This window comes from Patella vulgata, chromosome 4 (assembly GCF_932274485.2).
Source record: "Patella vulgata chromosome 4, xgPatVulg1.2, whole genome shotgun sequence".
Lineage (NCBI taxonomy): Eukaryota > Metazoa > Mollusca > Gastropoda > Patellidae > Patella > Patella vulgata.
The window spans coordinates 44526461-44541447 of NC_065882.2; the positions used below are offsets into that span (position 1 = coordinate 44526461).

Sequence of the window (14987 nt, forward strand, 5' to 3'; positions counted from 1 at the left end):
ATCTGATGTGTCTAAATCTGAGGCTGATGCTTGAGGCGTATTTGCACCATCTTGATGTAAACTATCAAGCTCAGGTTCCATTACATCCTCTCTATCCTGTGTTTTGGGCTAGCTGGGCGCAGGAAATCTGCGCTTTCTATCAGATAAACAGGCTCATCTTCTTCACTTTCTGTCTCTTCCGGTTCTCTAACTTCTGTCATCTTCGATGGTAGTTGGACTCTCCATGGTTTAGGTGTTGGTCGATTGCTGATGGATTCTACTTCAGGAAGACTGCTGATCGGTAATAAATGGTTACGATGTAAAGTCCTTTTTCTATTTCCCCCTACTTCCATCAAGTCATACACTGGAATTCCTTTGTTGAGTTGTCTGACAATCTTATATGGTTTATCCTCCCATTTATCTGCTAACTTGTGTCTTCCTTCCTTGAAAGCTAATCTCTGCACCAGAACTGTATCGCCATGCTCTAGGGTGTTTGTTCTGGCTCTCAAGTTGTATTTATCTCGTTGGTTCTGGTGGGTAATATCCACAAGGGCTGAGGCGGTTAAATACGCATGTTCCAGTCTCTCCTTCAGGGGCCTCTTTATCCCATAGGAGTCCAAGCATAACATCAACAGCTAATGTTGGCTTCCTACCAAACATTAGCTCATACGGAGAATTGAAGGCATGAATCAGCGGTGCAACGTAAGATTTCCAAACTTTACTGAAAACCTATCAATAACTACACAATTATATTAAATTGAAGAAGTTTCAACCATAAAAAAACTATCAAACTAAATGTTGACTAAACTTATGAAGGACAGAGAATGGAAATATCCGCTGGTCTTCATTAAATCAATACAAAGAGTGACCATAGTATAAATGGTGTTACCAAACTAAGAAAGCTTCAGGTCAAAGTTCAAATAAACTACCAGTGAGCTGGGTGAACTGGAACTCACTGGAAACCTTTAGGAAGAGTGTATAGAACAGGATAGTTTAAAGAGGCAGTGATGTGTGACATATTATCTAAGATTAAATTAGCATTGTGACCATATTAAAATACCTATAAATTAAATAAAATCACTCTACCACATAGTTTGCGACAAAAATCCATTTACTAATTGTTTACTAATTTTCATTACCACACAATTCAAATCCAAAATTCAAATTAATTATTTTCCAAAGCAATTCAATGGGCTGTTAGAACTTTTTAATGTAAATGAAATATTTCCTGTAAAAAATGCCAAACAAAAACATTACATCAAGTGGGCTTCATTGAAATCTTTTTAGATGAAAAATAAATTACTTGCTGATAAAAAAAAAATATCATTTAATGCTTGATGCTGCAAGCTATGCTTTTCCAATCATCGCAGCATGGGTAAAAAACATCAGATACCAAAATATAAAATGGAATTGATAAAGTCTTTATAGATCGGGTTACAAATTGAGGTCATATTAATAACAGCTTTGAGCAATGAATGATGTCCACAAGAATACATGCCAACACTGGTCAAAAATAACAACAGGTAAAATTGAACTAATCAAGAAACAAGAGGATCAGATACATCTTAGACTCGGATAAATGTCGAGTAGTTTTCTCATCTACGAGGAGAAAGAACAAGCGAGTAGGATTGTTTCCTCAGGTAATGAATGAGAAAATAGACAGTACCATCCAGTGATACCATGCCACAAGAGATTTAATTGTGCTAATTCCTGAACAATAGCAAATACCACTTAAAAGTGCTTCCAGCCTAACAACAGATAATTCTGTCAATGCCATCAGCTTTTACTAGCTTCTGGCTATTTTCATTGTTTGTTTAAAGAGGATTCTAGTTTAATGTGACATTATTCATTTAGTTTCAAACAAATCACACCAACATCTTTTTATGGTAAATTCACAGACATGATTATATAGTAAGAAGAATCATTAGAACAACTCTATAAGTATCTTCCAACAGGCCTTCAATAAATAAAATCCATGTTCAGTCATATACTCAAGTGAACAATCAGCGAATCATGGGTCAATTCTCAGCTGAAGATCAAATCTATACAAAAAACTTAATGATAATTCGGTCAGTTTTGTCTACGCAGTTATATTTTCTTTTAAAGAACATCATGTTTATTAACATGATTATGATACTTGTCAGTGTTCATCTGATATTTTCTTAGAGGATTTACCTAGAATGTTCATAAAGCATGTAGAATGTGGTCATACAAGTTGTTCAATTTTTTAAAAAGGGAAACAATTTGCAACATAAAATATGGGAATTTAATACAACCTGGTATCATATTATTAATTAATTCATTAAAAATAATGAGGCAAGACATATCCAATCTGGTTTTAATCCATACCACAATGCAGAATATTGGCAGGTCCTTTGTCCAGATTCTTCAATAGATTTGTTAATTACTGTACAAGAAAATATGTCATTGATCAGTTTTGTATCACCAAATATTTAATAACCAAAGTACAAACTATATTTATCTATATGAAGTTTTTGGGAAAAAACTTTCCTTCCCTTTAATGAGTAATCTTAAATTATTCTATAATAACTGGAAAACGAGGAGGGGTACGGCAACACTCCCTTGAATAAGTAGAAAAGCTGGACAGGCTAGTACATCTGCGTAGGATCTGGATCAAAAAATGATGCCGGCGGGGCGGAGTAGTAGAATAGATAAAATTAAAGAATCCCCGCCAAAGAAAACCAGCAACAGACTTGTAGATTTAAAAGATCTTTATATCAATCCAACGTTTCGGGTGCAATACCCTTATATCCAACGTTTCGGGTGCAATACCCTTTAAAGGGTATTGCACCCGAAACGTTGGATTGATATAAAGATCTTTTAAATCTACAAGTCTGTTGCTGGTTTTCTTTGGCGGGGATTCTTTAATTTTATCTATTCTATAATAATTATAATTTTCTAAAAGAAATGAAAGAAGATCATTCAAAAGAGAGAATCATGAGATAATTTTCTAAAATATGAGAGTGTCATGCACAAACTATTAGTATTGTGGTAGTATTTATGTTAGTATATTATTAGTAGTTATTATTAGTACCATCTGAGACAACAAATTGCATATCAGTTCATTCCGAGAAAGTTGAAATAGAGAGATAGAGTCACGAGTTAAGAAGTCATCCCAACACAAACTTCTATCCCACAAATCTGGAAAAGAAACATATTCTGATAAAATAAAAATAAATTTCACAATTCCACCATCTTTATTTTACAAATATGAAAATTTGCTCACACACATGAAGTTTTTAAAAAATTAATATCAGAAATAACTGAAACTACACAAAAACTTGGAAAAAGCGAAAAACACAAAATTTAAGCTACATTCGTAAAATTAAACATGTAAAAGCTTCAATACATTATCAATCAAGATGTTACAGATGAATCATACAATGACCTTAACAAGAAGGTGGGTCAACACCTCAATCACAAACTTACCCTCAGCTTGTTTGTGTGTTGGTATTAAAACACTGCTATCTGTACCAAAAATACAAATAAATACTCATAAAATATCGCTATGAGAATAACATTAAGTAACAAGTTGGAAATTTTGTAAATCGCAAAGTTGTTCAAGGAGGTGTTCTAAAAGCTGTATCCCTTTAAAGATGTCATTTATTGTACACCAATGCTGTTTAAGCAATAAAATAACAAGGGTATGCCTTTGCATCATTTTCTAATGAACAATATAGTAATACATGCGGCTAATATCAATCACGTCAGCACAAGCTAATCTGTTATGTTAAACCATCTGAAGATGAAGGTGTGACATAAGAGCTAGATTACAATAATGGTTGTTCTTACTCTTAGCAACCTATTTTACCTGAAAATCAAATCACTATTAAATATTAGTCACAAAAACATTATATTTAACTCTATTAGACTGATTTAATTTAGTCTATTATTAGACAATGCACTTTTAATTTATTTTCATACAGATCTTTACTCTGAAGGTATTAGTCATCATTGCTTGCTCCTTATTCTATGGTCCAAATTACGAGTCAAGTGAACTATGATTAGAGTACTTATGTATTGACTTTTACTGTACCAGTCGATGCAATCATACCCAATTCCATAAAAAATAGGATTAAACCTTCTCTGCATCTTATTAACTCCCGAAATTTAGTTATTATTGGAAGTGAGGAAATCTACCATCTTCTAGCTATCTAATTTATAATTTAATTAACACTTCATATATGTATGTATGTGTGTGTATGTAGTATAACAATACTCTTTCATTTATATACCAATATACATAAAATGTTGCAATGTTCATGTAAATTTACTATTAATTTTCTTAAAAATAAAATGATAGCTTAAGAGTTTGAAGACTCCCCATACACAATGTGGGACTCATTTTAAGCAGCCAGCAATAAGATTATCGTATATTTTCTGTGGTCAGAGATTAAACTGCAATAAAATCTTCCCAATGCAGCAATAAATGTGCAATTTTAGGGTCTGTATCTAGATAAACCAAAAATGATCTATCCCATATCCCATACCTACAAACTCAGTTAGAGACATTGTTTTCTCACTAAATTTCTGCAGCCAGGCGATATAAAGACGCAAATCAGATTTATTTTTATTTTGCTTCATTTTTATCCAATTTATAAACCCAAATTCCTAAAATATGATCTGCTTAAGCCATGATTTTTACCCCAGTGTCACTGGCCAAGTCAACAAGACACATTACGATTTTATAGTAGTTAAACTATGACGGCAAGTCTTTTTTTAGAGATGCTAATTTATATCTGGTGATTGCTGCAATGGAGCTAACCCTTAATTCAACTCGTCCATATCCTAATTAACGTAACTACTTCTTTCAATGCAAGTCCACGTAATTATGCCCTTTATTGAATTCAAGCACTGAAAAAAGCTGATAACGAGTAACTGGTTTGCTGAATTGAAGCCATGTTAATTCATTTGGTTTCATTTATAAGTGTGACAGTGAAGTCTTAACCCAAAACTGTCACCTCATATATTTATTACAGATATTAATTTAAATTACATTACTTTGTGCAGACATATTTTTTGAATAATTGAAATAGTCAATAACTGACAATAAATTTTTGGCTATGCTACGTAGGAGAATATTCAATCATTTTTTCAATTAAAGTGAGCATAAATCGCAATAAATTTCTATAGACAAAGAAAAATTGATTTTTGTCATTAAAAAATATATATATTTTTCGTTAATGAGACATTTTTGTTTTAGAGGTGGGTTAAAAAAGAAATTGTTTGATTTGACGAACAATTTATTGGGCATTTACAATTAGGCTGAATGCAAAATTTGAGTTACATGTACACTGTTTTAACTTTCAATTTCTTTTTTATTTTGTAGTGGTTAACAAGCTTCTTTGTGTCTTAAATCTGAGCAAATCAAACTATGTGCCGTATAAATAATGGCTAATTATTTTTATAAACCACGACATTCAATATGGCACCATGAAAGCAATAGAAATATACATAATTTAACTTTGGTAATGATGCATCTGCATAAGCTTTTCTAGAAATATTATTTTGGATTGAGCATGGTCTAATGCTCAAATAACACATTATTTATGTTCCAATTACTAAATGCCATTTAAAGAATATGGTCTAATGCTCCATATTGGACACTCTTATGTGTGGTGAATTTACCGAAATTTTAATACATTTACCAGTGTGTAGGTTTTTAAAAAATTTATTTTATAAATTCGAATGGACAAAAAAATATTGTGACTTCTGTAAAGAACATGTAGATAATTACTGATACCTTACAATTGTTGAAATCGTATAATGTGTAAAGATGTATGACAATCAATGTCAACACAGGACACATAATACATTCAGAACGGAAAGGCTGAAAAACCTTTCATTTCCATAATTACAACTAACTTAAGCTTACAATTATTATTACCCTATTATTACTATAAGTAGACACTTAATTTGCATGTCACTATAAGTAAACACTTATAAATATATGATGTTTTAAATTCACTGAATAGAAACAAATCTTTCTGATAGTTTTAACCTTCCAATATAATGATATGTTGAATACTATTTTATTTACTATGTATGCATATAGGTAATTAGTGGTGTGTGCTATTTTATTTTTCATATTTACCCCCCACACCCATAAATATATATTAAAGTTACTTTCTATCATTTGTGAACAGTAACAGGCACATATATCTTTGGAGAATCATATACCCACCCAGTACCCACTCACCCGAACTCCTGATCTCCAATGATTCTGTAACTTATATGTGTAATGATCAAATATATTGATGTAAAAAAAAACATCGTACTTTCACAGTATATATTGGATTTATCTATTATTTGAATTTGTGGTTTATAGAGAAATCACTATGTCTTTAAATAGACAGATAGGACAGCTAAATAACTGTAATTAAGTCAGTTACTGGAAGACAAGCTACAGTATGGTGTGTTCTCATTCTATAGTGAAGACTTGAAGAAAGTTAAAAGAACCACAAGTAGAGCCAACAGATTACTCTGTCTATAACAGCAATAAATTCACAGATTATCTTCCTACCATTGTATTAAATATTGAGAAGCTGCATTTTGTTTCAGGTAGTTTCATCTGAATAGAAATGATTTAAATTTAATATTCAATTTCTTTACTGCAGATTTAGTTTTTTTAGAAAAAAATTGGTGAAAAAAAGAATTTTAAGAAGACATTTTGGAGTATTTTAGAATTCTTGGTGGGGGAGGGGGTGTTGATGAGAGGGGCTTTGCATTCAGTTTTACATTTTAAATTGTCTATGGTGTTCTTTGTTTTTGATGCTTCACTGTCTGAGTCAAGTGACTTGCAGAGTACAAACTTTGTGTTTTGTCTTTTAAATGTATACTTTACTATCCTTCTATAGTTATACTAATATACATGTACATTGTTAATTTTGTTGAAGAACTGTTGCCTCCATAAACTATGGCTATTTTTGGCTTCATAGCTGAAAGTAGCGATGGGTGTCACGAATGACAAGGTTATGTTTTGAACCTGGCGCACACTATGCAACAACATAGGCAATTTCGGTTGGCGATGATTAAAAATAAAAAAATTGACACCCAGCTGCTAGCCTTTTTTCGTCAGCAGCAACAACGCGGCGATGATAGCGGATATCTGCGTGTTTCATATGATCGTTAAAGTCGTGTAATGTGCTCACCTTGGTGTCATATTATGCGATAATCAAGGAAATAAAATCCCCTATTAAACCAATCAATTTTGGTTATTTTTCTCATGCAACATAACCAAACACAAGGTTTCTCTGAAGTTTTTTCTGCTGCATGTATAAGTGGCTTGGGTAATTTAGATTAGGCCTAACTTACTTATTGAAATTAAGTTTGTGATTTTGACAACAATTAAATGTGTGAACTGTAAATTTTATTTTGTTAGATTATCTTAAGTAAAGATGATAGTCTGTAGGCTCAGTGCAGGGGTCCATCAAATGGGCCCAAAACCATACCCAACTTTTCTGGAGTAAAATTTTGCGTAGAATATGATGCCCAGTGGTAATCAGAGTCAGCCATTGGGGTGTTTTCGAGATATATGGGGTCAAAGATCAAATGAGGTCATTTGCACTCAAATTGAATGCACAGCCATTCTTGTATCATGAAAACATGCTGAAAATGATCGAAAGTAATCACCCTTTCAATAAGAATGTAAACTTGCTAAATTCACCTTTGTTCTTTGTGACCACGGAGATCAAAAGGTCAAATTTTCCATTTTTGCACTGGGAAGATTTAAAGCCATAAAAGTCAGCATAAAATATAAAAACTAGAGCGAAACCTGTTCTAATTAATAACAGTAACATTTAAAATTTATCTTAGCACCGAAGTGGTCTTAGCATTGAAGACACAACATTTCTAGAGTATAATTTTGCGTAGAATATGATGCCTAGTGGTAATCAGAGTCCACCATTGGGGCGTTTTCGAAATATTTGGGGTCAAAGGTCAAATGAGGTCATTTGCACTGAAATTGAATGACAGCCATTCTTGTATCATGAAAACATGCTGAGATCAAAAGGTTAAATTTTCTGTTTTTGCACTAGGAAGATTTATAGCAATAAATGTCAGCATAAAATATAAAGACTAAAGTGAAACCTGTTCTAATTAATAATAATAACATTTAAAATTTATCTTAGCACCGAAGTGGTCTTTGCACCGAAGACCCAACTTTTTTAGAGTAAAAATTTGGGTAGAATATGATGTCTAGAGGTAATCAGAGTCAAAGGTCATATGAGGTCATTTGCACTGAAATTGAATGCACAGCCATTCTTGTATCATGAAAACATGCTGAAAATGATCGAAAGTAATCACCCTTTCAATAAAAATGTAAACTTGCTAAATTCACCTTTGTTCTTTGTGACCCCGGAGATCAAAAGGTCAAATTTTCCGTTTTTGCACTAGGAAGATTTAAAGCAATAAATTTCAGCATAAAATATAAAAACTAACGCGAAACCTGCTCTAATTAATAATAGTAACATTTAAAATTTATCTTAGCACCAAAGTAGTCTTAGTGCCGAAGTTTTACTTTGGAAAGTCGAAAAAGATCTTACATAACAGAACCAAAACACTTCGAAACCTGTTTCAAAAATACGTAAAAACTGTCAAATCAAAATCTCTCTGATTTAGTTTCACAACGATTGCTATACATAATGAAACTAGCTGTCCGAAAAAACATTTGAATAGTTTCATGATGCAGGTTGCGTCACAAAGCCTGCCAAACTTTCCCCCGGTAACATAATATCTCGAAAATGCCCTAACGGTGGACTGATTTGTGCCCATTTGATGGCCCTCCACCCCCCCCCCCGCACTGAGCCTCAGGTCTATGAAACATGTTGAATACATACGGTAGGCCCAGTGGACTGTTCCGTCTACATTGCAATATACTCAATAATAATATAGTCCTAGGATTCATAGATTTGTTTTTTCCCATACCTGAAGCAAGAAAGCAGAGGGTGACAGCCAATCGCTCTCCTGGCTTTATTGATTCTCTGATCTTTGTTGTTTGTGTGATCGCCAAAGTCGTCCTATAGTGTGCTACCTCAATTTAAATTGCGGCGATATTTGTCGCCAAAGTCGTCGCCTAAGTTGTCGCGTAGTGTGCGCCAGGCTTAAGTTGAATATATTTAATTACAGATAGCCAAATAGAATTGATCTCTTACTATTAGAATGTGACATTTCAATTTGACAACAGCAACCCAAAGCTTTGCTGTGTATATTCCTAAAGTGTGAACAATAAAGTGGGGGACCCCTCAGGACTACATCTTATCGTTAATGCCATCCGGTGCGAATGTTCTTAAAGTGTGAATCCATTTGAATTCATTGGCTTTCCTTACGGCATCGTTTTTGCCGTTATCTGGGTCAGAAAACTAATAAAAAATTAGTGCATACACGCCCATAACCTAATCGAGTTATTTTTAAGCCCTCCTTAGTTTAGGAAACTTTAAACTTGGAGATCAAAAGGGTTAGGAGCCTTGAGTCAATGCAAATAAGCATAATCATGACGGCAAATTCTTAGCCGAATATCTTTGCACACTTTTTGGAATAATCGACTCCGGTGCCAAAGATCGACTCCGGTCCATCTGTGACATCACATGTGCTCCGGTGCCCACCGACACTATATATAGAGGGCCACCACACATCCTCATTTAAGCCTGAAGAGTTCGAATAAGAACGAAACTAGTAGCTGAGAGAAATCTGGGAAGGCTGTTCGCCTATTTACAGGTTTTTTACTTCCTAAAGTGTGGTTAAGTCCACCATAACCCACCCTCAAAAAGGAAATTCCTTTGTTTGTTTTTTTAAAAAGTGGCAATAAGCCAAGTAATTTACTGCCATATTCTGCATAAATGTGTCTTCGGAAAGTTCAACTAATCCAAATGGCATTTTGGGGTCCTAAAAATAATGAGGCCAATATATTGTATTCCATCAAATCATGAATTACAAATATAAAACAAACATATGAAACCAATTTTAACCATTAACTGACATGCAATGAACTGGGACTTGAACTATAGTTATAATATCATTCATTACCTCTAGCTGAACATTGTAGGAATTGTTTGTATTTTAATAATCGCGAAAATAATCACAAGTATTTCAATACATCTACCTGATATGGAAATACATCTTTTAATGATCTATTTATATTATTAAATAATGTGTGGCTGTTAATTTCTTTCACCTCCAAATATTCTCCATCACAAGAGTTTAATGTCACCATGGAAAATGAAGAGTTTGCAGGACTATGCCAACTTATTAACAACCAAGTTAATTTGATATTAGTTGATACTGTATGTGGAATTTAGAGTTGTATGTTATGAAACTCCTAGTGGGCCATTAAAGGGGGTACAAGAAGAAAATTATGCTTATATAGGCTAGACATCTTACAGCATGTAATAAAAAAAATTACATTGATTCAACGATATATCATGCCAGCAGTAAGTGGTTTGAGAGAACTACATACTCATTTTTCTTTGCAACAGGGCCATCCCTCCAATAATTTGCAAATATGCGTTTATTAGTTTAATATGCCCCCAGAACCCCATTTGCAGACAGCTCACCCCCACTCCCAATATAAATTTCTTTCGGACGGGCGTGTGTAAATACACTACAATATAAATTTGATTTTCAGGCATGTTGGATAGGCGGTATTTAAATCTGGCTATTCAAGATGATTTGTGTGAGAGTGTTGGTATTTTTTATAATCATAGGGTGTAGCATTGGGTTTGGATTGGAAAGAAAATAAACAACAGATTCACATTTGTTTCCATCAAACACAGCCTAATACAAGTTTGTCAAATCTTCCACATAATCGAGATTGGTCAATCATTAGAGATATACAACAATTAATTTGTTCAGTGTTGGATAAAAATATAACACTGAATGTTTTTGGTTATTTTCTATATCATTTGAACCAAGGACAAACTAAACAAGGCAGTTAAGTAAATTAGTAAATGCAATGGAAAAACATTTTATCAAATTTCCTGTAATATGATTTTCTGTATTAATAAGCTATTATGATTGGATAGTTAACAGATAATTATATTGTATAGTTTTAGTGTTATTAAATTAAATTAGCACCTAGCATTTATAAATAATTAATACCAATAATCGTCAAGAGAAACAACTTGTAGGTGGTAATATACAATACCTAATAAATATCTATGGACAGAGTGTACAATGATAACTGCAAAACCCTTTATTCATATAATATACATATGCAGTATTTCACTAATATTTGCATTCAAATATAGTTTTTAAAGGCTATTTGAGCCAATTTTTGTTATGAGTTTTTCCACCTATATTAAAACTAAAGTAATTTTATTCCTACATGTATTCACTAATATTTGCATTCAAATAGTTTCTAAAGGCTATTTGAAATTTTGAATTCATTTTTGGTATTCGTTATTTCATGTATATTACATAAAACTGGAGGAATTTTATCAGGGGGTTTCATAGGAAATATTTGATATATTATTAATTCAATTAAATCGAGTTAATATTCCAAACTAAATAAACAGATAAAGAAAAATATATTGGTTTGAAAGAATCATAATTTTAAAAAAATGATAACATTAAATCAAATATTCAGGCCCTAAAATCAGCATTCGTAACCACAAATTAAAGAAGCTAAAAATCTAACTCAATATTTTCCATAATATTCAAAATTAAACACGAATTAGAATGCAATATTGATCAATTTCAATAAATATTGATGTTGTTACCTTACCATGAAAATATGGGATCCAAATATCAAATATTTAAGACATTTATGGTTTTGGATGCCATTTGTAATTAACCTATTTTTGTCAATTTTAAGATTTCAAAGAATAGAGCCATACACTCTTTAAGCATGTAGTATTAACAAGTAAAACAAGGGCCATAACTCAAGAAGTAATTGACGGAAATTGGTGGAATTCAATAGGCTTCATACACTTTATACATATGGATGATAACTTTGGTCATTCGAGGTCATTAGGTTCAACAAAGTGAAACAAGGGCCATAACTCCAAAACAATTATTGGAAATTGCTGAAATTGAATAGGCTTCTTCGTTTCACTAATTTAAATGATGCATATAAATTTCATACAGATTGGATGATAACTTTCATCATTCGAGCATTCACAAGGTTCAACAAAGTTAAACAAGGGTGATAACTTCAGAAGAAATTAACATAAATTGCTGAAATTCAATAGAATTCTTCATTTCACAAATTTAAATGATTCATATACAGATCGGATGATAACTTGTCATTAGAGCGTTCACGGGGTTCAACAAAGTGAAACAAAGGCCATACATGTAACTCTACAAATTAATGGAGATTGCTGAAATTCAATAGGCTTCTTCGTTTCACTAATTCAAATGATGCATATAAATTTCATACAGATCAGATGATAACTTTTGTCGTTAGAGCGATCACAATGTTCAACAAAGTGAAACAAGGACCATAACTCTAGACATAATTAACGGATTTTGTTGAAATCAATAGGATTCTTCATCTCACTAATGTAAACAACATATATCAATTTAAAAACAATCAGATGATAAATGCAGTCTGTAGAGTGTTTACAAGAAATTGTAGACGCCTGAAGGACCGAAAGACGCCGGACGGGGGCGACGGCAATATACAACCATATTTCCATGTGAGCGTATAAAAATAAAGCTAAATTCCGAACTTTAATATTATGAGTTAATCATAGCATTGCATCTTCATTAACCATAATTATGATTATTATTTGGGTGTGTTTCTAATACAATAGATATTTAATACACAATATAACATTTTCAAAGCAACTTTATCAAAATGTTTCATTATGTGTTTTTGTACACCCATAGTAAGTACACAATGTATTTATCTATTCAAAGTTTAAAATGTACTTTCAAAGCAAGAAAATACCTACATATGTATCACTGTTTCAAAATTTATCAAGCTGGTTTTAAAATGAACTTTAAAAGGAGGAAATAACTTCATATTTATCATAGTTTCATATTTTATCAAGCTGGTTTGGTGTTTTTTTTATGTCCTGTTCTACCATATAAACTGTATTAAAAAAAGTAGGCATTTAACATTTATATACCTACCTATGTAATTATATCTAATACTCCCCACTGATTATGTATTATCCATTAGCTAATTAAAACAAGGTTACTGTGACAGATATAATAATATTTATACTGAACAAACATTTCTATTATATACATAAAATATATAATATTACACCGATACCTAGCTATAAATGTATTATTCTATAATATACATCTGAACTGCACTGTTGAAAGTTAAGAATGCATATGTGCAATAACATAATAATATATACACACACATACTTCTGTAAATGTGACAATTTGGTTCATGTATAATATAATATATGCTATCTGCAGAATGCTAAATAAAAATTTACCAGTTTCCAGTCATTTGTTAAAGCTAAACATAAAGTTATTTTGCATATAAGTTTGCTGGTTGTTTGGGTATAATTTTCACTGGAAAACTGAATACTTTACACGGATACACCTTTTTTTTTAATACAGATATAAATATAATAAAAGCTAGGTATCATATTGAGGGGCTGAATTTCATGCATATCAACAAGAACAACAAAATTCTATGTTTTATGTTGGGGGCGGGGGTCAATGTATAATGCTGAAAATTGATTCCTTGGACTTGCAAATTCCATAACTATATACATAAACGTCAAAAAATATAATTTAATCATTTAAAGATAATAACAAAACAACATTCAAAGATATAACAAATCATTTAGTGTTTGCTACAATTGCAATAATTATGCTTGTAAATGTTTTGAAACTTTTCAGTTTGCCTCAGCTAATATTGTGCATTATAACTGTACAACGCCTTAAAGGTAGTTTAACGGAATTGGTTGAGCGCGAAATCACGGAGAAGAATAAAAAGAAAACTTACCTGTTAATAAAAGACTCGTAAAGTAAATCAAAAGTTGGAACATCATTTCGTGTTGTAATAATTAAACATGTCAAAAACAAACTTCAGTTGGACACAGAGTAGAAATCACTGACCGTTGCTCTTGAACACAACTCACGTGCATAATACCATAACTTTGATGTCAGAAACTTTCACCGTTGACCACAGTAAGGTCAAAGAAGAGAGCGCCACTAACTTAAACTACCAACAATAAGTTGGTATTTTTCCAATTTGCAAAACATTCACAGCATCTGTGACCGGATTTAAAAGTGAGACAGACAAGTTCTACGAGAAAGTCGGGTGGATATTTCACATACTTTCGGTCTTACTAGCGTCTATCGATTGCTGCTAGTCGGAAAGAAACGGTCTGTACATAGCCAAACTAACTCACTCACTTCAGCCATTCTAACCAGTCCACTTCGCTCCACAACACAAGCCAATCATCAGCGAGGTTGAAGTTCACGGATTAGTTTAATGAAAATTAGCCAAAATGGAAATTACTTTAAAAAAAATATTGGAGTTATTGATTAAGATGGAATCAAAAATATTTTAAATAGTTAGGCCTAAATATAAAGAGGGCAGTGACAGAAGGGAAAAGGTTGGCCGCTTTTCTAACAAGGTGACAGAAAATACGAGATATACTCAAATGTAATTTTTGTGGGAGAATTACTGACAGCGCCTGTCAAAATTACATGATCATAACTAAGCTAAGCAGGAAGTTAATAGCTAAAACTATCAATATTATTTATTCCGCTGTGTGATATAAACCATGTTGTTTTAAACCCGATAATTCTTATTATTTAACAAACTTTTGATTAAATTATCATAAGGATTATATTGTTTTAAATTATTCTATATTAGTATTAAATGTTTGTTCAACGGCAAAAGAAAGCAGTGTTAAAGATAATATAAAAAAAAACAAGAAGAAAGGTCGCCGCCCTGCTGCCCTGGCAAAATTATATCATAATGTAACGGATATTATAATATCCTAACGGTGTGTACGATCAAACGGGACACTGAATTTTGTAAGGCAGCTTGTATGTTTCATTTTTCCTAATAC

General features: G+C 32.3%; 1 protein-coding gene across 3 annotated transcripts in view; it reads right to left on the minus strand.

The window, feature by feature from the left end:
- LOC126818803 (limbic system-associated membrane protein) overlaps positions 1-14357 on the minus strand; it is an 82261-nt gene extending 67904 nt beyond the window's left edge. The window contains exons 1-2 of one of the 3 annotated variants that reach the window (XM_050546376.2): positions 13910-14357; positions 3430-3468 (exon numbers count right to left, since the gene is read on the minus strand). In XM_050546376.2, the coding sequence (XP_050402333.1) occupies positions 3430-3468; positions 13910-13955 (85 nt within the window). In that variant the 5' untranslated portion in view covers positions 13956-14357. The remainder of the gene's footprint in view (positions 1-3429; positions 3469-13909) is intronic. The other 2 variants (XM_050546377.2, XM_050546378.2) reach the window with 2 other exon arrangements.
- Between the last annotated feature and the right edge of the window lie 630 nt (positions 14358-14987).